This window comes from Ailuropoda melanoleuca, chromosome 5 (genome assembly GCF_002007445.2).
Source record: "Ailuropoda melanoleuca isolate Jingjing chromosome 5, ASM200744v2, whole genome shotgun sequence".
Lineage (NCBI taxonomy): Eukaryota > Metazoa > Chordata > Mammalia > Carnivora > Ursidae > Ailuropoda > Ailuropoda melanoleuca.
This window is the reverse complement of record NC_048222.1, coordinates 109,464,729-109,491,227: the sequence shown is the minus strand read 5'-3', so window position 1 is coordinate 109,491,227 and position 26,499 is coordinate 109,464,729. Positions and strand designations below refer to the sequence as shown.

Sequence of the window (26,499 nt, the reverse complement as noted above, 5' to 3'; positions counted from 1 at the left end):
CCCTTAAGCCGTGCTCTCTAGATTTGGGGTGAGGCTGGTACCCCTTCCCTCATCCCTGCCACCCTGTAGTGGGGGGATCACAACACAGTCGTCTCCAAGATTCCCTCACCTCCACCTTCAACCGCCTCTCACTTTCATACTCTCAGTTTGGCCAAGAGGTCCAAGAGTTGTGTGTGTGGTAACATTTATCACTTCAGTCATTTTTAAGTGTCCAGTTCAGTGGCATTAAGTACATTCACATGGTTGTACCATCATCACCATCCATCTCCAGAATAGTTCATCTTCCCCACTGATGCTCCACCCACTCAACTCTAACTCCCCATTCCCCTTTTTTCCCACAACTCTAACCACCTTTCTATTTTTGGACTCCAGGATAAGAGTTTCCTTCCTTCTTCCCTCCCCCCTCTCCCTCTGCCCTCCCTTTCTTCCCTTCCTTCCTTCCTTCCTTCCCTTCCCTCCCTCCCTCCCTTCCTGTTCTTCCTGCCTCCCTCCCCGTCCTTCCCTCCTCCTCTCACTCCCCTGCCACCCCTCCCTTCCTTTCTTTCCGTCTCTCCCCTTCCCTCTCCCTCCTTCCCTCCCTTCCCTTAAAATTCTTCCTGCTGGAACCTTGGTGCTGAAGCCAAATCCTCTACTGAACGATGGCTTAACAAAGAGAGTCATATTAGATTCCAGAGAAAGAAAACTGGAGAGGTAGGTGGGGCAGAATGTGGAATCTTCCGTGGGGGCCCGGAAGCCTCAGGGCATGGGGGCGAGCGAGGAGCCAGCGCCCGGGAGGTTTGCACAGGGAAGGAGCATGATCAGGTTGCACTTCAGAAGGGCCAACCTGGCAATGGCACTTGGAAGGCCTGGGAGGAAGTGGAAATGGGGGCAGTTGTTAGGAGCTTATGGTGGTAATCCAAGCAAGGAGACGCTGAGGGCCTGAACTAAAGGTCACGGGGATAGAAAAGACTCACAGGACATTCTAGAGGTTGAATGGTGAGGAACTGGAAGCGACTGGCTAGGAGTCTGAATAAAGAAGGAAGAGACCAATGTGAGAGAAATTACAAAGAAAAATTGTACATGGCCTGGGGTAACGTGATTTAAAAAATCATTCTATGATTCTAAGCCTTGAGATTGGGAGACGCTCTCAATAGAAGTAGGAAAAATAGAAAAGTTGGGTGGTGGAGAAATACAGAGGGACATTTTCAGTTCTATTTTGGCTACGTACTTAGGATTCCTGCAGGAAGTGGAGGTCGGGATGCCTGTGGGCAGTAAGAGCGATGTCACCAGTGACACACAGACCAGAGGTCATCTGACTCCAGAGGACTCAGTGAGATCCAAGGGCAGGTGAGTAGAGAGCAGTAGATGGGGTGGAACTGTTTCCTCTACTCTTAACTCCTCTTAGGGAGGAGGAAGAAAGAGTGAGGAAAAGAGGAGAGGGAGTGGCCCAGCATGGTGAGCTCATGGAAACCCAGAGAGAAGGAGAGAGACACCTCAGGTACTTTTTCATGACAGCCTCCTGCTTCTAGCCTCCAGGCTTGTCGGAGGCCCACTGTGTTCCTGCCCTGGGGCTCCTGAACCCTTCGGTGATTCCTTCCCTTAGTTTCTGTCCCTTGTAAAGCCCCAGCCCCACCCCCCATTCCTGCATCATCCCGCAGCACCCCTCCAGATGCCTTCATGCTCCTACAAGACCGAAATATTCCAGGTGCCTCAACATGCTATTCTGTTCCTCACCCTATTCCCTTCTGAAACACCCCAGCGACAACCTGTTCAGATTTCCAAAGTACTCTTGGCCCTTGAATAATGCGGGGGTCAGGCGTGGTGCCCCTCCTCCCCACAAAGAGTCGAAAATTCACATGTAACTTTTGACTCCCCAAAAACTTAACGACGGATAGCCTACTGCTGACCGGAGGCCTGACTGATCACATAAACAAGGAGCACGTGTCTTGTAGGTTATATGTATCATAAACAGTATTCTTTTTTTTTTTTTAAGATTTTATTATTTATTCGACAGAGAGAGAGACAGCCAGCGAGAGAGGGAACACAAGCAGGGGGAGTGGGAGAGAAAGAAGCAGGCTCATAGCGGAGGAGCCTGATGTGGGGCTCGATCCCATAACGCCGGGATCACGCCCTGAGCCGAAGGCAGACGCTTAACCGCTGTGCCACCCAGGCACCCCCATAAACAGTATTCTTACGATAAAGTGGGCCAGAGAAAAGAAAATGTCAGAAAATCGTAAGGAAGAGACTTTTAAGGCGCTGTACTGTATTTATTGAAAAAAATCCACACATACTTGGACCCGCATAGAAGCGGACCTGCACAATTGCAACCCGTGTTGCTCGAGGGTCATCTGTATTCAGGTGTTCCCCTGCGAGCAGCATTCCTTTATCTGTGTCCAGTGACCCTTTCTCCCCACTCTATCCTACCTCTAGACCGTTCAGACCCTGCAGATCCCGGAGCACGCTGCAATTACTACTCACACGCGCGTTTCCCCTCTGCACCAAATTCTCGGGGGCGAGCGAGATTCTTACACGTCTTTCATTCCCAAGATGTCGCACAGGGCCTGGCACATTCGATATTCATGTGTATTTGTCACACGCGTCACCTGAAGCACAGCACACAGCCTGTGATGCTATTCTCTGTCTCTTGACTCCTCGGTCTGCCATAGATGCTAAACTCATACATGCTATGAACTCAAAAACAAAACAGGAGGGGCGCCGGGGTGGCTCAGTCCGTTAAGTGTCTGCCTTCAGCTCAGGTCATAGTTTCAGGGTCCTGGGATTGAGCCCCATGTCAGGCTCCCTGCGCAGTGGGGAGCCTGCTTCTCCCTCTCTCTCTACCTGCCACTCCCCCTGCATGTGCTTTCTCTCTCTATCAAATAAATAAATAAAATCTTTAAAAAAAACCCCAAAAACCAAAATATGAAAGGGTGAAACATTGCCAACAGCACTGAAATAGACAACAAAAATGGACCTTTCTCTCTCCAGGTGGCTCATGGTCATGATCTTGAACGAGCATCTTAGAATAACAAGAAGCTTAAAAGAACGTGTGTAGAAGCAACACCAACTATGCCGTGTGGAAACAGTACACTTTTTAGACTGATATTCATGTCATTAGATAAGTTAAAAATCTTTCATCTCCAACTGACCATCCTCAAAGATACAAAACCCCATTCCTGTAGACTGTGGGTTTATTACTAACACTCTGTGAACAACAGCGCAGGGCAAGGGGACCAGGTGGAGTGAAAGGAACAACCAGGAACAAGAAATGAGATCACGTGGTGGCATCCTATCGCAGGGCCTGGCACCCGCTGGCGTCTGATAAAGGCAGCCACCCCCTGCCTTTGTGTTTTCTTGCTTGACTTTGCTCTTGCCAAAAGCAAAATGAAATGAGGAGTTGGGCTGGGTTTCCTGGGTGGCTCAGGGAGAGACGGAGACCCAAGCCTCCCTGAGCAGAGGCGAGGATGGAGGCCGAAATGGAAATGTTATTCCACAGAAGTCTGACACCACGAGTCGGACTCTTCCTCCTCGGAGAGAAGCAATGTGGTAGTGAGAAAGCCTTGGCCTGGCGGCCACTCCCTCACCAGGTGACTGGAGCTGGGTCCCCCGCGAAGTGGAGAGAAACCTAGCCCCTTTCTTCGTATGGGAATGCAGAACCCGAGTCTGACACACTGAAGGGTATTCTTCCTTTCCTCTTTTTCAGCCTACCCTGTCTCTCTAAAGTAGTGATCACACGGAACACAAGCTCACGCATCCTGACACAACTTTCCCTTCTTTAGGGGACTGGGTCGGTATAGGCTTCTCCTTGGGAAGTTCTACCTTAAGTTTCATTTTTCTCCACGGCGTGGCCCTTGGTTCATTTCCACAATGCCTAGAGTGCGGTGGACCTCGGCGGGGAGCAACTCCCCATTCCTGTTCCGAGGAACGAAATCCGAGGTTGCGGCTTTGCCACACCCCAGAGAGAGGCAATACACTCTCAGATCGGTTTCCTACTCTCCCTATGGACAACTGCTCATCTGTTCCTGGGGAAAACGAGGGCAAATGTTCACTGTGAGAACAAACAGTGGGGCAGCAGATTCTTCTCTGCCTCTTCTAACAATATACAAGAACCTTCAAGAACAGTACACTCCAACACAAGAGCCCCACAGTGACCTGCAGTACGTACACACACACACACACACACACACACACACTTTTAACTCCTAAAACAATTTCAAAGACATTTGATCAGAATTAGCCTTTTGAGTTGGCTCACCAAAACTGTGAGTTATTTCCCCTCTATCGTACACTACCTGGCAACTCAGGAAGGACAAGTCACAGACATCTGAAGATTTAGCTATGCAACTAGAAATCACAGTTCACGAGACCGAGGTAAGCAGGGGGTCAACTTAGAATCAAGTTTTTAAAAACCTACAGGGACTCCAGGGTGGCTCAGTGGGTGAAGCGTCTGCCTTCAGCTCAGGTCATGATCTCGGGATCCTGGGATAGAGCCTCGCATCGGGCTCCCTGCTCAGCAGGGAGTCTGCTTCTCCCTCTCCCCTGCCCCTGCTCTCTCTTGCGCTCTCTCTCTCAAATAAATAAATAAACAAATAAATTTTAAAAATAAAATAAAAACATACAATGAGGAGCACGGGGGGTTCTATCTGAATCTGCAAGGAACAAATATGCCCTAAAAAATGGAACTTGAACTTTAAAGGTAATAAAGAGTTAGTGAGCCCTGGAAATTCTCTTTCAGGGGTCCAAGAAACATTATTTTCCATCAGAACAAAGTATTTGAGGCTTTATCCTTTGGTCGAGTTTTAAACTTGCTTTTGCATCCTCCAGACCACCAACCATTGCAACAGGTCCTTGCCCGAGATAGCCCAGCTGGGCATTTGCGGGTGTCCTCAGATTGGCCACAAAACTGGGCCCACGGCTGCAGCACAAGTTTTAGACTTGATTCTGGGTCTGATGTTGCCTAGTGTTAGATGACACAGGAGGCTCACGGGACCGAAAGGAGGTCCCTCCGTGGTCACACAGAAGACGATCACAAGTCAGAATACGTCCATCACACTAAACAAATTCTGCATTCAATTTCACTTGTGTCCAATGACAATCGAGAGTAAAAAATCCTTCGGTCACTGAGGGCCCCAGGAGATCAGTTTCTCCAACCAGCAGATGATGTAGAGTGGCTCAGTCATTATCTGTTGACCTCTGAGTGTCCCGGTGTTAATGTAAAACCTCTCCCAATCATCCTGTTTTCTTTTCATTTGATGATTTCACTAGAAATTAGCTAAAGAGGCACATTTAAACTGTATGTCCGCCATTTGGTAACATTCCAAATGATCTCATTTTTTAAAAATTAACCTATTTTTCCTCTAATGTCCAGAATATACTTCACTTGTCTCACATTAAAAAAGAAAGAAAGAAAGAAAGAAAGAAAGAAAGAAAAGGGGTCAATTAAAGTATCTGATCTAACCTTAAATCTATTTAACATTATTATCCTTTGCCATTTAATAAATCTAAGCCCTGTCCACCTCATTTGCTGTGATTAATAGGCCTTTATATATCCTTCTATGAACCCGAATGTTGGCTGGGGGTGGCGGGGGAAGAGGGTGCATGCTTAGGTTTTAAACAGAATCCCCGCAAGATTCAGTAGAATTCCTGCTGACATGAAAATAACCAAAAAGCAAGGTCCACCTCTGTCAAGTGATCAGCTGGCCACTGCTTTATGCACACAGAGGAGGGAGAAGGACAGAGAGAGTTCCTAATACCCAAAGACAGGAAGGAGCAAGTGAAGAGTTCCATTTCAATTGCTGAGAGTTTTCTAAACAAGTATTTTCCACTAAAAGATGGTAACAGGGTATAAGTATATGCAGACAAGTTTAATATGTTTTCCTTGGGTGGTGCTAAATATTACTAAATAATGCCCCAAGGCTATATCTGTTGAGAAGCCTTGACTTATTTCTCTTCCATTGGTTGATGTTTCCAGCAGGCAGGCAAGGGCTGGTAAGCATGGTGCCAAGAGCAGAACATCCCATAACAACAGAGATATTAACCCAGGCACTAACTAACTGGTGAGGGAGTGATGTATGGGTAGCGATAGATGGGGTGGGAAGAGAATGAAGAACCCGTACAAGAGAGGGCACTGCTTTATTTCCCTTTGTATCCCTAGGACTTAAAGCAGGGCTTAGAAAATAGTAGGAGCCCAATAAATATTTGTTGAAAAAATGAATAAGTGAAAGAAAAAACAAATAAGAAAGAAGGAAGACTATAAAGAAGAAATGGAAAGATAGAGGAGAATTAAAGTACTGAGTTCCTTTAAACCCCAAGAAATCTTTATATGCTTGGGCCAGAAATCAAATCCCTCATAGCCAATGATAAATGAGCGTTTACTTTTGCTAGGGCACTGTCCCTAGCACCATGCTTGCGGGAATCCTTAGCCCGGGGGTGAGACCATCTGATGGTAGAAAATGGTCCCTCTGGGCTCTTAATTCCCCTTGGTTCTTGGAGACATGAGTGCATGGGTATCCTCATGATGTATTCTGGCTGTGTTTCAACCTTCTCTTCCAAATGTTTTTGAAATCAAAGCTACTTACAAGCAGCAATAAATGACTCATTCGAATTTCCCTTCCTCTCTCTGTTTCTGTGTCCTCTCCTATGCAGGTGCTGAAGAGCAACAAAACAGCCAAGCGGCGACAGCAGTGGGGGGAGATGGAGGAGGTAACCCCAAATCTGACAATGAGGCCCTAACGCTTGAGCACTCACCGTTACCACAGGATGAACACTTTAGCTCTGGATGTCTCCCGGAAAGCCGAGAAAGACTCATATAGGAAGAGCTTTCTAACATAAACAATGTGTTAAGAGAATATATTTTAAACAGCATTAAAATGGGATAAACAGGGCGCAAAGGCTTTAGCACAAGTAACTGAGAAGAGACCACCATCTGTCTCCGTTCAATTATCCTCCTACTCCCCAGTTTTCTTTTTTATTTTCCACAGCTCTTTAAAACAAAGTGGAGGAAAAAAGGTATTCTCTACATATTCAGTCTGTGAGCTAAATAAGCATTGATGAATTCCAACTGAAGACGAGTATCGATATTCAAATGTACAGAGTGAGGCAGGATGATTCCACTCTCAAAGTTAAGTCCCACAAATCACTCCAATCTCACCTTCCATTCTCATTAATCCTTTGGCTCTTCTGAGAGCCTCTTTCCCTCTCGACCAGAGGGGCTATGAAACCTTTGGCTACATACATGTGGACCACAGGAAGCCCCCAGTAAGCCTATCTCCATGAATGCCTCCACCCCAAAACACTAGGAAGAATTTCTGGTAGCAATAGTAGGGAACTGTGTGTCTATGTTTAGGTAGGTTTATGGGGATAAGAACGGTAGTAGCAGGAAGTAAGGAAATGGGTTCATAATTCAACCTTTAAATGACAACCCTCACCACCTGATTTTGGCCCTAAGATGAAATGTGGTGGGTCACAACTATATTCTAACACTTCCCCCCATTTCTCCAGCTGGGGAGATAACTGATCCAAGCACATGGCAAGTCACAGGAAACCAGGAAATGTGCTGGAATCCAGCTGCTATCCCAAATTTAGAAAATAGGAAGTAAATCACCTCACAGCACAAACTCAGGATGGTTCAGATTTGGGAAAAATAGATACATGGGTGGCGTAAATAGAATTATGAGGAGAGAAAACCAAGATTCCTTCAGAAAGAATGGCATTGGTCCTCGCATTTGGATAAAGCAAAAATGCCCCTCTCAATCCTTTGTCTTCATATAAGAATTACGGAAGCCTTAAGGGAGAAATAGAAACAAAGCCTAAAGTGAGTAGAAGGAAAGAAATAATAAAGATTAGAGCAGAAATAAATTAAATAGAGACTAAAAAAACAATAGAACAGATCAATGAAACCAGGAGCTGGTTTTTTGAAAAGATCAACAAATTGATAAACCTTTAGCCAGACTCACCAAGAAAGAAAGAAGGCTCAAATGAAATCAGAAATGAAGGAGAAATAATAACTGACACCACAGATATACAAAGGATTATAAGGGAATATTATGAAAATTATATGCCAATAAATTGGACAACCTAGAAGAAATGGATAAATTCTTAGAAAGATACAACCTTCTAAAACTGGATCAGGAAGAAAGAGACAATTTGAACAGACTGCTTGCTAGTAATGAAACTGAATCAGTAATCAAAAAACTTCCAACAAACAAAAGTCCAGGACAAGATGGCTTCACAGGTGAATTCTACCAAACATTTAAAGAAGAGTTAATACCTGTTGTTCTCAAACTATTCCAAAATATAGAAGAGGAAAAACACTTCCAAATTCATTCTACAGGGCCAGCATTACCCTAATACCAGAACCAGATAAAGACATTATAAAAATAAAACTATAGGCCAATATCTTTGATGAACATAGATGCAAAAATCTTCAAAAAATATTAGCAAACCAATTCCAACAATGCATTCAGAAAACCATTCGCCATGAGCAAGTGGGATTTATTTCAAGGATGCAAGGGTGGTTCAATATTTGCAAATTAATCAACATGATACATCAATCACATTAACAGGAGACAAGATAAAAACCATATGATCATCTCAATAGATATAGCAAAAGCATTTGACAAAGTACACCATCTATTCATGATCAAAGCTCTCAACAAAACAGGCTTAGAAGGAGCATACCTCAACATAATAAAGGCCATACATGAAAATCCCACAGCTAACATCATACTCAATGGTGAAAAACTGACAGCTTTTCCTTTAAGATCAGGAATAAGACAGAGATGTCCACTCTCACCACTTTTATTCAACACAGTACCAGAAGTCCTAGCCACAGCAATCAGACAACAAAAAGGAATAAAAGGCATTCAAATCGATGAGGATGAAGTAATACTTTCACTATTTGCAGATGACAAGATACTATATATAAAAAACTCTAAAAACGCCACCAAAAAACTACTAGAACTGAAATATGAATTCAGTAAAGTCACAGGATACAAAATTAATATACAGAAATCTACTGCATTTCTATACATTAACAATGAAGTAGCAGAAAGAGAAATTAAGAAAACAATCCAATATACAATTGTACCAAAAATAATAAAATACCTAGGAATAAACATAACCAAGGAGGTGAAAAGACCTGTACTCCAAAAACTGTAAAACACTGATGAAAGAAATTGAAGATGACAGGAAAAAAAATGGAGAGATATTTCATGCTCATGGATTAGAAGAAGCAATATTGTTAAAATGCCCATGTTACCCAAAGCGATCTACAGATTTAAGGCAATTCCTACCAAAATACCAACAATACTTTTCACAGAACTAGAACAAATAATACTAAGATTTGTACAGAACCATAAAAGACCCTGAATAGCCAAAACAATATTGAGAAAGAAGAACAAAGCTGGAGGTATCACAATCCCAGATTTCAAGATATACTACAAAGCTGTAGTAATCAAAACAGTACGGTACCAGCACAAAAACAGACACATAGATCAACAGAACAGAACAGAGAGCCCCAAAATAAAATAATAATGTCCATGCTTATGTGGTCAATTAATCTATAACAAAGGAGGCAAGAATGCATGATGGGAAAAAGACAGTCTCTTCAATAAATGGTGTTGGGAAAACTGAACAGCTACATGCAAAAGAATTAAACTGAATTTTTTTTTTACACCATACACAAAAATAAACTCAAAATGGATTAAAGACCTAAATATGAGATCTGAAACCAAAAAACTAGAAGAAAACATACGCAGTAATTTCTTTAACATTGGCCATAGAAACATTTTTCTAGATATGTCTACTGAAACAAGGGAAACAAAAGCAAAAGTAAACTACTGGGACTGCACCAAATAAAAAGCTTTTGTATGGGGAAGGAAACATCAACAAAACAAAAAGGCAACCTACTGAATGGGAGAAAATATTTGCAAATACTATATCCCATGAGGGATTACCACCCAAAATATATAAAGAACTTCTACAACTCAACACCGAAAAAATTAATAATCTAATTAAAATGGGCAGAAGACATAAATATTTTTCCAAAGAAGACATACAGATGGCCAACGGACACATGAAAAGATGCTCAACATCACTACTCATCAGGGAAATGCAAATCTAAACCACAGTGAGATAATACCTTCTGTTAAAATGGCTAAAATCAACAACACAAGAAACAACAGATGTTGGTGACAGTCTGGAGAAAAAGGAACCCTCTTCCCGCTGTTGGTGGGAACGCAAACTGGTGCAGCCACTCTGGAAAACAGTATGGAGGTTCCTCAAAAGATTAAAAATAGAATTACCACTACTACTGGGTATCTACCCAAAGGAAATGAAAACACTAATTCAAAAATACATATGCACCCCTATGTTATTTATAATAGCTCATATGTGGAAGCAACCCAAGTGTCCATACATAGATGAACAGATAAGTAAGATGTGATGTGTGTGTGTACACACACAGACACACACACAGAGACACACAATAGAATATGACTCAGCCAAAAAAAGAGTGACATCTTCCCATTTGTAACAACATGGATGTACCTAGAGGGTATAATGCTAAGTGAAGTAAGTCAGTAAGAGAAGGACAGATACCGTATGGTTTTACTCACCTGTGGAATTTAAGAAGTAAGTGAACTGAAACAAGAAGCCATAAAAGAGAAATAGTTCACCTTACAAAATTTTCCCATTCTTGGGCCATTCTGGACACTTCCCTACTACCCAACGGAAACAGAGCCCATGGCTCTCAGATTGTGGGTATCTTCTGGTGCTCAGTGCACGGAGAGGCCCAGGCACTACCACTCACATGAGCCCCTGGCTATATTAATATATGCAGCTATGCAATAGGGAGATGATAATAAAACAGGAGTCCTTTTGAATCCAAGTCCTTCTGAGTCCCAGGCCTCGGTGTGGGAGGCGGAGGAAGCAGGGTCAAGAAAGCAAAAGGGTGACCAGAGGGGTGAGGACTCTATGGGGAAAAGGAGGTGCAGAGGCTCTGGCCCTTGGGGGTGAGTCGGAAGAGCTCCCACACGAGGTGGGGGAGCAGCAAAAGCCATTAGGTGTGTGCCTCCAAGACCTGTAAGCTATGTGTGGAATTATGAAATGAGGAGAAGGGCGCTTACTAGTCAAAGAGTGAGGGTAACACCAGTTATGGGGGGAGAATCCCTCTTCTTGCTGGGAAAAGAATGGTCCTTCCAGACAGCACACAGCTAGGTACTACTCTGTGCTGTCTGAACAGTCAGGTAAATAACACCACTGTATCTCCGTTGAGTTTAATAAGATCTACACCTTCAAGAAAAGGATTCTTTTTGGTATATAAACATGTCACATTTTTATCTTATTAAAGTGACCTAGTCCCTGTTTGTATAAGACATAGTTTTCATACTCCATATACCTTCAAGTCTGAGTTTTCAAGAGAGTCTAATTCCTTATTTAAGATTTAATTCCCTCAGTTATGGGTTTTCTCTGTGTGTGTACACACATGTACATAGACACATACATATTCATATACACACAGATGTTCATATACATATCCATCCACATGCATATCCCCAGAGTTGCTTAGGATACATATGGCATGAGGAAAGTGATCTGGCCATTAGTTGTAAGCCCATTACTAGTCACATTCATTGTAAGTCGTTTAAAAAGTTGACATATGGGCCGCCTGGGTGGCTCAGTCAGTTAAGCATCCGATTCTTGATTTCGGCTCAAGTCATGATCTCAGGGTTGTGAGATCGAGCCCCACAGTAGGCTCTGTACTCAGCAGGGAGTCTGCTTGAGAGTCTCTCTCTCCCTCTCTCTCTCTGACCCTCCCCCCAAGCGCTCTCTCTCTCTCTCAAATAAATAAGTAAATCTTAAAAAAAAAAAGTTGACACAAATATTCTTTGCCATTAGCTGAACTATAGAATGCTACTGCAAATACAGAAATCAGATGGGTCCATTCCACTAGGAGGCCTGTAGTGAACAAATTCGTTTTCATAGTATTTATGTCTGAAAATTAAATGCTGCTCTCATATAAGAAAAGACAGGCTTTCATTTTATTCTTAAACAATTCTGCATTTTTACTTAATTTCTGGAATTATGGAAAATGTGATGGTGCTCACAAGCAACAAAAGAAAAGAGAGATACACTGGACTACATCAAAATTAAAACCTTTCGTGCTACAAATAATGCCATTAAGAAAATAACACAATCAGCAGAACAGGAGAAAATATTTGCAAATCATACATCTGCTACGGGGCTTATATTCAGAATACCTACAGAACTGTTACAACTCAAGAATAAAAGGACAAATAACTCAAAAACCAGGGAAAGGATGTGAACAGACATTTCTCCAAAAAAGATACACAAATGGCCAATAACCACATGAAAATCTACTCAGCACCTTAAGTCATCAGGGAAATGCAAATCAAAACCACAGTGAAATACTAGTTCATACCCAGGATGACGGTTATAATAAAGAAGACGGACAATCATAAGTTTTGGCAAGGATGGGGAAAAGTTAGAACTCTCGCACATTGCTGGTGGGGATGTAAAATGGTGCAGCTGCTTTGGCAAACGGCTTGGCAGTTCCTCAAAATGTTAAACATCGAGTTACCATTTGATTCAGCAGTTCCACTCCTAGGTATACACCCAAGAGAAACTAACCATATGTCCACAAAAAAACTTGTACATCAACGTTCACAGCAGCCATAGTTGGGCAACAACCAAATGCTCGTCAGCAGACAACTCAATAAACAAAATGTGATATATATCCACCGTATACCACGTGTGAAGTTAACATTACATTATTGGTGTATTTATTCCAATAATATAAAGTGGAATATTATTCAACCACAAAAAGGACTAAAGTACTGATACATAGATCAACTTTATTTTTTCATTTTTTATTTTTATTTATTTTTATTTTTTTTTTAAGATTTTATTTATTTATGTGACAGAGAGACAGCCAGTGAGAGGGAACACAAGCAGGGGGAGTGGGAGAGGAAGAAGCAGGCTCCCAGCAGAGGAGCCCGATGTGGGGCTCGATCCCGGAACGCCAGGATCACGCCCTGAGCCGAAGGCAGACGCTTAACGACTGCGTTACCCAGGGGCCCCTATTTTTTCATTTTTTAAAAAGATTTTATTTATTTATTTATTTATTTATTTATTTATTTATTTATTTATTTGACAGAGAGAGCGAGGACACAAGCAGTGGGGCAAGGGGCAGAGGCAGAGGGCACAGCAGCCTCCACGATGTGGGGCTCAACCCCAGGACCCTGGGATCATGACCTGAGCTGAAGGCAGACGCTTCACTGACTGAGCCACCCAAGGTGCCCCCAGAGATGAACTTTAAGAACATTATGCTAAATGAAAGAAGCCAGTTACAAAAGACCATACGTTGTATGTTTTCATTCATAGGAAATGTACAGAACAGGCAAATCTACAGAGAGAGAGAGATTAGTGGTTGCCTGGGGTGGGGGAGGGTGACGTGGAAATGGGTAAGGAGTGACTGCTAATGAGTGCGGAGTTCTTTTTGGTGTGATGAAAATGTTCTGTCACTAAGATGTGGCAATGGTTGCACAGCTCTGTGAATATCCTGAAAACCACTGAACTGTACGCTTTAAACTGGCAATTTTTATGGCATGTGAACTATCTCTTAATAAAGATGTTTTTAAAAATGAAATGGTGCTTAAAAATCAGTCTAGAAGTCCCCTTGAAAACACAACAAAGTGAAATACATAAATTCTTAGAAAAGTAGTAAACCACTGGATTCAACCAATTTCTCCAGGTGCTCAAAAAAGTTGAAGTGAAAAAAAGAACTTCTCATTTCAGGCTGAGTAGACTATGCCACTTGACATTTTTATGCTCTCAGATTTTTTGGTACCATGCATTTGACAATGTGATAAACAGACAATATTAATAAAATAAATTAACAAAATGCTTTTCAACAGAGACTTCACGATTATTCTTTACATCTTTTCCGTAACTTCGCTACCATGTCCACCTGTTCGCTTTAGGACTGAGTGAGGAAGCAGAACCACCAGGAGCTAGGTGCGATTGGGCCTCCCGTGTTCTTTCCACCAATTAATTAGGTAACATGTAGGTCTGAAGGAGACCAGTGCAAGCTGACATTAATAGAAAATGAAAACACCCACTTTCCATCCTTGCAGATTATTACTGAAGCCATCCCACTTATCAAGTTTGATAGACTACAATTTTCCAAAGGAGAAATCTCTAATAGAACAGTGAATAGTTATTGCCCTGAGAAACAATTTAGCTAAAATCTCATATTTATCTCCAGGAATTCTTTAGAATAGGACAATCTCTGACATAGTCTTTGATTTGCTGGGGAGGGGGAGAGGAGGAGCTTTTTCCTCTTAAAAACAAAACAAACAAAAGCCAACATTGCCCAGGAATAATCATGAAACTTAACACCAAAGAACACTGAAAAAAGCAGTATTATTCTGAGGCTCACAAGCAACACTATCTTGATTTATTAATACATGTGCCCTTCCAAAAAAAGGTTCCCAGATACTATTATTTCATAATAAGTTAAAAAGAATCTCTACTGAAGAGATGGTCTTTTTAAAAAGTAACATGTACATTTGATAGAGCACTGTTCTGTCAGCTTTAACCTAAGGCATTCTTCTCAGATGGACAAAACTTATTTCTTTAATTAACCATTTCCTCAGCACGGTGCTTCTCAAAATAGCTGTCAGGATCACATGGAGGGCTTGCAAAAACACAGACAGCTGGGCCTCCAACCTCAGAGTTTCAATGAGGTCCAGAGTAGAGTTCAAGAATTTGCATTTCGAACATTTCCCTAACCTCCTCCACCCATGCTGATTCTGACAGTCTGGGGACCACACTTTGAGGAGACCTGCCTAAGCTCCTACAGAGTTGAGAGGCTAGCTGGGCAAAGTCTTGGCTGGGCGGGTCTTCCCCAAGATTCTACCAGAAAAGAAAGGTCAAAGTCATCCAAAGGCCAAAACACATTTACATTCAATATTTAAATAACAGCAGTTACCATAATTTGCTCCTCAAACGTTTGTGGTTCATATATATCATTTATCTTCTTGGTTTCATGCCACCCTTATTCTTGCCCACCCAAGATGGGTTTCTGGTTGTTCTTCTCCCTCCTGGCCATCCTATATGACCGCAGCCATGTCCGCCCCACATGCCCTCAGCCCCAGTGTCAGTACAAGTTTCCACTGGTGGATCCCAGCAGCAGCTGAGGCAATCAGGTGGAGTTTGGAATTGGGACTAAGAAATTTCTGTCTGGCTCCTCTTTTGAACAAGAGGCAAACTCAGAAGCTTCAAGAAATTGCCATTTTCCACCATGTGAGCTGGGTAACAGAAAAGGTCCATCTGTAAGCACAGAGAAGCAGGGATGAGGTAGGGAGTGAGAGCTTCCTGGTTTCCATGTGGTCCTCCAGACCCTGGCATCAGTGAAGGACTCAAGCCCTTCTGCATCCCTGCCCTGGGGTTCCATAAGTTAACCCCAAACCTGCACCTTCAACTAAATTCCCCTAGCTTGCCTAAACTGGCTAAAGAGGATTTATTATGTACAACCAAAAGGGCCCTAATTAAAACTGCTAATAAAGTCAATCTTGGGGTCTCTTTCCTCTCTGTTTCAGTTCACCGCAGAGATTAAACTCACCTTAAACTTCATTTTACCCACGTTTACCTGCTTCTAAATATTTCATAGCTATGGGGTGCCTGGCTGGCTCAGTTGGTGGAACACGTGACTCTTGATTTTGGGGTCGTAAGTTCGAGCCCCACGTTGGGGGTAGACATTACTTTAAAAGAAAATTTTTATATATGTAATATTTATTATAATATATAATTATTATATATATTTCACAGCTGAAGCACTATCTTCTTACTCAGGAGATTCCCTGAACCCTACATCTCTATGTATTTCAAATCCAGGACTGTTTGGATTTTTCTGCATGAGACAATTATAATTTATATTTCCCTCCTTTCATTATAAATGAACACAAATCAGAAATTAATAGAATTCCACTTGGTTTCCTTCCTTGTGCACAGAAGTAAGAAAACCTATAGAGGTGTCTCAAATTGAGATCTAATGTGAAGTTTTATTTACCATGTTAGATAAACTTAAGTGCTTAATTTTTCATTCATGTTTCTGAAATAACTTCAGCTTTTATTTTTGTGGAATTCACATGTTTAAAATGGCATTCTTGACCCGCCGCTTCTAGGTTCAACCGCATACATGATACATTTTATGTATTCATTCCCAAGCAAACATGTGGCTTCCCAAAAGGAGAAGGGGCATTTCTTCATCTCTGTGTGTCTAGCTACTCCTCCTACGAACAACAGAGACGGAACAGATCAAGTTTTGCGTCACCTTTAGCATTGCATCCTGTCTGTGATCACACATCTGTTCCAGAAGTTTGTGAGGTCACTCGATGTTGCAAAACCAGGGTTTCATAGTGACAGGATTCTCTTCGTCTGTCTAATGTTACAGATCCTCTGTACTGAACACTTCAGGATTTTGGCCTCCTTGCATCAAGGCTTCTGGGAATTATCTTTGGCAACTCTGCACTTTAGCAGAAAAGTCTGATTGTTTTGGCTGCCTTGTGTCACATAACAACAGGTAGTCACAGACATCCAGCGGTTTCCTCAGAGTGGGTTGCTTGCTTTATGGTAATCAATTTACTTGGCCCAGCTGTCAGGCACTTGACTTCCCAATTAACAACTGGAAGTAGAACTTGAGCCGCAGGAAGGAAGAAAACGCAGATTTTCCCAAACACACAGTTAATGAAAAACTTAGCCTAGCCTCTACCTCATCTGTGTTTTTCCCATAAAATGTAAATGTCAATTTGGAAAACAATATACCTACAGACGTTTCTCCACCCGGGATAGTCTCACATCATGTTTGACTGGGCCCCGTGCCCAACATCCATCGTTAAGGAGTTAACATAAATTAATTTAAAACTGGAAATGAAGCAACCAAAATTGTTCATCAGTTTCCTCTTATTAATTCAGTGAAAAGACTAAGAAGGCCTAACACAGCTTCTANTACAGATCACAGCTTCTAATTTCAAGGAAAGAAACAACAAAGAAGAAAAATCCTTTTATTCCACATCTTAGCTATTCCTTTGGTCAAAACTGGAAGAAGAAACAAAATGTGTATAATGCATGAGGCATGCTTTTCTTACTCACCCAACTCTTCCTGGCCAAAAGGATTTTCCTCAATGTGGCAGAAGATTATACATGAAAATTAACAAGGCAGAAAGCAATAGGGACTCGTGTTCATGAGAAGGCCCACAGCCAGGCTTTGGGGTATCAGCTGAGGTGAACCAAAGGCAGCCCTGACTAACTTGCACGGCTGCTTTGGGAGATGAATTACCCCTCTTGTCTATAGGGGGACAGGAACTATCATGGAAATAGGGACTCGAAGACACTGACAAGTCCTTTACGTGGATGTCTTCCAGGACATGAATATTGAAATTGCTAAATTGCATCTTGAGGAAAGACAGCATGGGAAGTTTTTCCCTCACATCCTTCTTCCAAGAGCACTGATCCATCCATGATTAGAAACTCTAATATCCACTCTAAACCCAATAAAGGGTAACTCCCTTTTACCTTGGGGCTTAAGAATGAAAACACATCTGTTTTTAAGTCACATGTCTATTTCTAGGACTAACTTGGAAACTTCTTCATGGTTTACCTGACCATAGTCTGCTAGAGTGCAGAAGTATGGACTGCAAAGCACAAAATGTTTATTGAATGGATTCCACTGCCCTGGACTACTTCTGACTAGACCATATGCATCTAGAGGACAGGGGCTATTTCTTTGACCTAAGTCTCTCACACAAAAAAAACTTTGGGGGATTTTTTTCAGGGCAAAGAAAATAGTTATCTTAGTCTTTCAAACAAGTTTTCATTTTCACACTAGGAAGCAGAGCAGATGCCCTCTGGAAATACAACTATGTCATCCAATCAACTGTTCTTGAACCCCACAGCACATAAACTCAACAAAAGTTGACATAAACATTTAGAAGGGCCATTGCTGTCCACAAATATCATTAAATGTGCATGGCTGTATGGCCTTATTCTATCTGAGGAATCTCATTATTATCTAGGAAATGATTTCATACTTCAGTGTCCAAAATCACATCAGCTAAAAGGATTAGGATAAAATGTTTTCCTTAAAGAAAATCTTCCCTGACGTCTCATTTTTGCGTATTATCTTCTGGTACCACCCCATCTCTCTCTGTTCACAGTACTGGTTGCCCAGCAAACTCTGAAACAGAAATAGCACGCACTGGGATCCTACCGACCGGAGTCACTGTTGGAAGAGGGTCATTGCAATGTGAAAGCCTATGCAACAGAAGAAAAATCAGAGAGCTCTGTGACCCCTCTGAATTGATTGGAAAAACAACAGACATATTACTCTATGTCACTGAGCCCTTTTGACACAGGAAGGAGGGCAAAGTATAAGAAAATATGTTGGCCTGAACATCATATTTTTAAACTTTCAGCTTTCAGCAATCAGCACAGTCTTGCTAGGCCTCCCATCTGCTAAAGAGAAGCTGTACTATCGCTGCAAAGTTTAGAAAAACAGGGCTATAATAAGGATGTCATAACTGTACTCTGCTTTATCTATCACAAATCACGTTCCCCTGAAGTTTCAGTGTGTTCTAAATTAACATCAAAGGAAAGAATTCTTAACCCCACCAACTGGCAAATACAGGAATTTCAACTGTTCTGATATAATGCCTCTAAGTAAATCACTATTAATTTCTTACTTTCCAACGTACTGGTCAACCAGAAACACAGTCAGAATTGCGGAGGAAATTACAGGGAAGGAGTGTCCCTAATGTGTCTCTCGCTTTCATCCTCTGAGCACAGCAAATTACAAACTGAAAACAGCTTTTGATTCATATTAGCATTTTGAATATAGTTTCTAAAAAATTATCTTTAATGAGCTGAGGCTGGGATATGACTTGGTAAGTGTATTATTATTGATACAACTTTTCTTTCCATGCTCTGAAAAGTCATACTTTAGAATTTAAAAGACACTAAATTTTTACCTGTTCTGAAGGGTCAGATGGGAGACTAGAAAGGAACCCAAAATACATGAATTTCAAATTATAACCTCCTTTCCTACCTCTGACAGGCAGATTGCATTTAGATACTACTAAAAAATTATTCATTCATCGTAAGAACTTAGATTAATTACTGTAATAGACCACTATGAAATTTTCTTTTGGTAAAATCTCTTATTCCTACTCTACTGCTAATTACTACAAGCGCCATCTCAACTGCTTATTAAGTTAAGAAAAGTATTTGTAATGGTTCTTAAAGAATACAGCATAAATACACACAAAAAGAAAGGTCCTCCATTAAGAAAGAATAGATATTTTGATCAATTAGCAGAAGTGCTTTGAATGTCATTAGAACACACTTAAGATTATGACCTGCATCTTAGAAAGCAGCAGTATTTTCCAACAATTTCCAGGGAAAAAAAGGCTGTATTTAACAAGACAGGTACACAGACAATATCTGCAAACAAACTCATACACACAACGCAGGAATGCAAGCCAAGTCAGCCGATCATTCCTGAATTCGCCTCAATAATGTGATATTGCTACCATTAGACTAATTATAACCCATGCAGGAAGCAGCCCAGTTGGCTGCAAATGAAATGATCAGAATGTGAATATTTTAGAATAAATCAAGTACCTGATAGTTTCATAAGAAGTTCAGACGCTGCTTTGACAGACATATCCCGCCTTAGCACATTCCCCTTCCCTTCCTGGGGCTTAAGGGTGTCCTCAGAGATGCTTGGGGCTGGCACTTCCGATTCCGGGCTGAACACATAGCTGGACCGAGGCAAAGAGGCACTTAACGCCTCCTCTTCCTTGGGCTCCTCTTTCACTTTAAAATTAAGATTCATGGGCTCCTTCTGATTTGCAGCTGTCAAAAGAAGAAAAGCATTGTGTATATATACATATACAAAAGGCCACTCCCCCTCTTAGCTGTCCCCGGACTTAATGAAGTATGGAATGCACAATCACCATGCGCTAACAGCAGGAGGGACCACAACCCAATCAAAATAGGCTGGGACCTGGGCAGAAAAAAATACAATACAGTCCATGAGCATAGGACTCTGAAGAATGTGGGCTTCTGAATCTTTGGAAGCTATCATATTTTGAGAAGCGCTGCCTCTACAAAGTGGACATTTTCTCTCTGGTCTCCCTAAATGTCTTCTTTCCTCTATATGCCGCTGCCTCCCTGACCTATGAGGCTTCTCCCCTCACTTAATCCTATTACCAAATAATGCTTTCAGGCAATTATTCTGCCATAAAATACTCAATAGAAACATGAGTCAGAGACAATACCCAAAGCAAAAACCTGGGGTGGGGTGGTAAGGTGATGAAGAATTTGCCAGAGAGAACCTCAGACTAGAGATATCCCACTTTGCCTTATTATGAACTGACACTCCTGACCCACGAACACTGGGGCATGCACTTGGAACTGTTTTTCCAGTCACGGTGAATAAATCCGTATCCATAGTTCAAGTCATGTCTGAGTCCATGATGAGCATTTTTTTTTAAAAGATTTTATTTTTAAGTCATCACCACACCCAATGTGGGGCTCGAACTCACAACTCTGAGATCAACAGTCACACGCAGCACTGACTGAGCCAGCCAGGTGCCCCTCACAAGAGGGCATTTTTTAAAAAGAAAATCTTTTATTTTGAAATAACTTTAGATTTACAGAGAAGTTGCAAAGATGGCTCAGGGAATTCCCATGTATTCTTTGCCCAGCGTGCTCCGACATTCACATCTTACATAAGTATGATGCGTTTGTCAGAACTAAGAAATTCACATTGCTATGAGCTAAACTTCAGATTTTATTCAGATTTCACCAGTTTTTCCACTCATGTCTTTTTTCCATTTTTAGCATGGTTGGTTGGTGTGGAGTATGTGGTCAGGGCAGAGCTAACTGGCCTATTATGGGATGACTTCTGTGGCTTGGCTACACCATAGCCGGCCTTCACCCACTGAGCTACACGCTCCCTGGATAAGATCAAGAAGGAGGACAGGCATCCTCAGCCACCACTGACCACTTTCCCAGGCAGTTTGCTCCCCTTTAATGGGCCATGCAGTAGGAACTTTAGGTTGGTTATATTAGATGTGTTTGTCTTTTTTTTTTTTTTTGTTAAGATTTTATTTATTTATTCGACAGAGATAGAGACAGCCAGCGAGAGAGGGAACACAAGCAGGGGGAGTGGGAGAGGAAGAAGCAGGCTCATAGCAGAGGAGCCTGACGTTGGGGCTCGATCCCACAACGCCGGGATCACGCCCTGAGCCGAAGGCAGACGCCTAACCGCTGTGCCACCCAGGCGCCCCTAGATGTGTTTGTCTTTTGAGAAAGAAGATATCATCCTAATACAGAGCAACACTCATGAGAGGGAACCGGAAGCCCATTGCTGCTTAACCAATAGAAGGATGAAAATAAATCTCTTCTAATCTGCTATACCACCACCTACCCTAGCCAGCACACAAGCACAAGGTCCTTTCTCCCTTGTGCCCTCTAAGGGTGTACATTCTGGAATGACAAGTTCAGACAGACCAGCATATTTAGAAACTGGACCCTGAAGGACTAAGGTAACATTTGGAAGTTTTACCACCAGAAAGATGCAGAGCTGGGACTAGAACCTAGTTCCACGAGCTTGCCCGCCCTGTGCCTCCACCTTACCTACCTCCACCACACCATTCCTCCACTTCTGGTCCCTGTGCTGGGGGGACAACACTTGAATGTAACTTGACCTTCAAGTGCCATCTTCTAAATGAAGTCTATCCTGACCATCCTGTTCAGAACTGCAATCCCCATCCCATGGTGCTCCCAATTTCTTACCTTACTTTCATCTTCTTTTTTTGCCAAAACACTTACCACCTGATAACTTCTGGTTAAGGACTGAATTGTGCCCACCCTCACCAATTCTTATATTGAAGCTCTAACCCACAACGCAGCTGTGTTTGGAGATAGGGAAGTAATTATGGTTCAATGAGGCCATGAGGGTGGGGCCCTAATCCAATATGACTGAAGTCCTGTAAGAGATACCAGGGATGCAGGTGCACAGAAGAAAGATCATGGGAGGACACAGCAAGAAGGTGGCCATCTTCATGCCAAAAAGAGAAGCCTCAGGAGAAACCAATCCTGCCAACACCTTGATCAAGCTTCCAGCCTCCAGAACTGTGAGAAGTCAGTTTCTTTTGTTCAAGTCACCAAGTCTTTGGTATTTTGTCATGGCATCCCAAGCAAGCTAGATACATACCATATAATTTTCTTATTTATTATGTTAACCATTATGGTCTCTTCCCCTAACTCAAAGGTAGGCTTCAAGAAGGCAATGATCTTTGTTTTAACACTGATGTACCTTGAGTGCCTAGAACAGTGCCCAGCACATAGTAGGCACTCAATATATATCTGTGGAATGAATAAAATATGTTGACTACAAATTAGTGACATCTGATGGTGCTTCACTATTACCCACAGGAAACAAAAACTACAAATCCCAAAATATTCCACCAAAGGCAATCAGAAGTGCTTTCCCTAGATCTGATCCTTAGACTGGGAATAAGACCTGGAGATAAAAGCTTTGCTATCTGCACCACAGCACTTACTGAGATGTCTGTGATAATCATTCACTTGGACTCTGGCATTACTAAAGGAGGAGTCCAGAAAAATTTCAAGAAAAGCGCTTAAAAGCTGGCCCTTTGGGGTGCCCAGCTGACTCAGTCGGTAGAATATGTGACTATTGATCTTGGGGTCATGAGTTCTAGCCCCACATTGGGCACAGAGATTACATTTAAAAAAAAAAAATAAAATAAAATAAAATAAAATAAAATAAAATAAAATAAATAAAATAAAATAAAATTTGGCCCTTTGGGGACAGTGCCATCAGAATCTGAACCAAGGAGAACAATGATGATCTCTAGAGCAACCCTCATGTAATTCTGACCTCAGAAAGGAAGGAAGACCCACAGAGACTTTGTTTAGTATACTTCTCCCCTTTCAACCCTTTCCGGGGAGAGGGGGGTTTGGCGGGAGTGCGGGGTGGGGGAGGGTTGCTGGCTACCTCCTAAAGCTTCTCTCACTCTTCCAGAACCCTTTATAAAATCCTTTTCCAAAAGCATCCTAGTTAGTCACAATAAAATAATGAGGTGGTGTGTTTTCTGTTTAGCCTGAAACTTTGATTCTTTGGGAAGGAATAACAGGAAGTTGTGTACTTTTAAAAATGCTTCTGCATCTTTTATTTTAAAAGTTTTTAAAACTCTAAGGTGAGGCTAGGAAAGAAATAAGAAATTCTTGAAGCCCTAGAAGCAAATCCCACTTTCTAGAGAGAGCACCCTTATGCTGATGCTCTCTGAAGCTGTACGTAGCTTCTGGAAGTATTCGTCACAATAAATGTTACATAAGATTTAAGAAAAAAAATTAGCATTGTTAGTACAACCCAGATTTAACAGAACTTCAAATAAGACATTTAAAAAAACCAACAGGCAAGCTAGCATGTTGCTGGATTATAAATCTGCAGGCATTTCGTACCTGGTTTTCTTGCTGACAATGTCAAGAATGACATAAAACTACTCCAGTGCTGAGGAAATGTAAATATAGCTAATAACAGATCACTAAAAAACCAGTGGGAAACACTCATTTGCCCAAGTTTTAATTTCCCAAACACTCTGGGTCTAAATACCAGAAATATTTATACTAAAAACAGTACATAAAGCCTATATTTTAAGATTAATATGTCTGAATAACTGCCATAGTTTTTATCTTACTTTTGTCTTTTTATCCTATTTTTAAAAAACCCATTCTCTTTCTATAGAAAAAGGTAGAATTACAGATGTTTTATTTTTTCTTTGGGGAAACTGCTAAGAAAAAAGGAACCAATTACAATTCACAGCCTGGTCTTTACTTCATTCTTACTAACATAAAGATCTGTGCATATACGGAACTCTATTTGTAAGAGACTTTCCCAGCCCTTACCTGGACTTCTGTTTATGTATCTTCAAGTTTCCAGACACTCCACTTTTAACGCAGGGAGGAAACCCCACTAATCAAGACACCCCTTCTCTGTTTGTTCCAAACATTTTAGGACCTAAGCCACTTTGATCATAAATTACGTATATCTGGGCTGCCATTTAAAGGAAACAAATCAGCTTTTTGCGGATTTATACAGGATGCAAGATAAAGGCTCAGATGGCAAAAAATGGGAAAGCCACTGGGATAAAATGATTCCAAGTTTCCAATTCAAATGGGCAGGGATTAATTAATTAATTTTTTTTAAAAGCCCTCTTTAGAGCAAAGTATTATCAGTTCACACTGAGATCCTTTCTAAGTGCTCCCCTCCCCCCAGGTCTATTCTATAAACTTCCTTAATAATGCACACACCCAGCATTTGCATAGTTAAAAGAAACTGGTCCTTCCATCGATCACAGGAGATAGGTATTACTACTATCTTCATTTTATGAGTGAGGGAACTAAGGTCCCAAGAGGTTAATGGACCAACCCTTCCCAATCGCAAAGACAGACTCCAGGGTTTCTGGCTGAAAACGCACCCAACCTCTCTCCTTTATCTCCAAGCGCCTTTGAGAGCGATGCTACCCTAAGCAGTTGGACTATGGGCTTTGGAAATAAGTGGTATGGAGTGAACCAAGCTTTGTCAGTGAGCAAGGGAAAGATGGGACACAACCTGGAGGTAAAGGGCAGAAAACATCCTTTCTCTGTAGGAAGGAGTTTTGCGACGATCTGACTAAGAAGGTGGAAGAGGAAGAACGGGCCGCACCATGACGGCTTCCTCGGTGTTCCATCCATTCCCTCTGGTGAAGGAAGAGGACACTTTCCTGGCATTTAATAAGGAAGAGTCCTCTTTCAGCTCAGAATCTAGCAATTTTGTGAATGCTGAAATGCTACATGAAAAAAAGGTCATTAAGAATGTGATTTCCTACCTCACGCTAAAGCAGAGCCAACGACTCTTGGACCTGGAAGGGGCCACAGATTGGTGGTTCTCAAACAGTGTTCTCAGGACTCCTAGGATAAGTTTCCGGGGTCCCAACAAATGCTTGTTTCACATTTAAGTTTTTAAAATTATTTAAGGCAAAGGATATTTTATTTAAAAACATGTACCTTCGTCTGTGTTCTCATGGAGACAACTAACGTTTACTTGTGTTGACGAATGAATTCACTTGGTTTCACCGGCAATGCAGTTCCTCCGTTATCACAGGAGTGGTAGAAATCTAGTAATATGTCATTAGTAAGGAGGTGGCTGGCTATGCACCAATCTTTAAAAAAATTCAGGCCTGTGCATCTGTGTCCATGTACAACTATACAACTGCGATCCTACTAGAGTCAATGTGCATGTGTAAATCAGGCTTTTTCAACCTCAGCACAACTGACGTTCTGGGCAGGATCGTTTGCTCTGGAGGACTGTCCTGTGCATGTACTATGTTGAGCAGAATCCCTGCCTCTACCCACCAGCTGCCAACAGCAGTGCCCCATCATCAGAACAAAAATTCTCTAGACACTGCCAGCTATGCCCTAGGCACACCTCTGGTTGAGAACCATTACCTTCAGCTAAATGCCAGCGTGGCTTCAAGTGTATCTGCTTTGGTGAAGCTTCTCATCATGGCTGACAGACAGACAGATGCAGATATATAGGTCTATCTGGGTCTATCATTTAGAAAGCACTTAATAGGGGCCAGGAAGTATGCTAAGTGTTAATTTATTTGAAATAATTTACTTGATCCTCACAACCACCTTATGATTACCCCCACTTTGCAGTTGAGGAATCTGACACTAGAGAGAGTAAATAAATGTCCAAATACCAGTTAATGGAGCAATACCAAAGTAGTTACTATAGGATTACTGGGGGCTTTACTGCATATCGCACGTTCTGAATGCTTCTGGTCTTAAGACAAGGAATGAGGGCAATTGCTAAATGCTGTCGACTTTGAAGAAAAACTTTTCATTACTGTACTCTTCTTTTGAGCAGCTAAATAAATTTAGTTAAAGGCATCTTGAGATTGTAAGGTGAATTGTTACAACTCTACTCTCCTTTGCCACAACGTCCCTATATAAATGGTATTTCTGGAAATGCAATCAGCAAAATAAATTTAGAAACATACTAGAGGCAGATGCTGCTATACGACCTCCACCCATCATAACACTAATCCCATGTTTTGTGCTTACGAAATAGCAACTTTACTCTGATTGCTAGATTTTTTGAATAAATAAATACGATAAATGTGAACCTAAAAAATAAAGCTATATTAAAAAATACACATTCTATGTGTTTTACATATTGAGTCGGCACTTAAGATTTTGTTTGAAAAATGAGTTTATCATTTAAAAAAACTAAGTGAAAACCATTACTGCTTTTACTTTGCTCATTTCATGATAAGTAAACACAGGCTCAGAGAGTGATACGGTCTGTTTAAAATCACACAGCTCATTAACGATGGAAACAGAATCAGAGCTCAACTCCCCACATTA

The 26,499-nt window shown here is 41.6% G+C and overlaps 1 protein-coding gene across 8 annotated transcripts in view; it reads right to left on the bottom strand.

Annotated features, from left to right (window-relative positions):
* Positions 1-26,499, bottom strand: part of ZNF827 (zinc finger protein 827) — a 166,702-nt gene that overhangs the window by 83,076 nt on the left and 57,127 nt on the right. For all 8 annotated transcript variants that reach the window (XM_011221025.3, XM_019796420.2, XM_034661557.1 and 5 more), the window contains exon 5: positions 19,678-19,911. In XM_011221025.3, the coding sequence (XP_011219327.2) occupies positions 19,678-19,911 (234 nt within the window). The remainder of the gene's footprint in view (positions 1-19,677; positions 19,912-26,499) is intronic.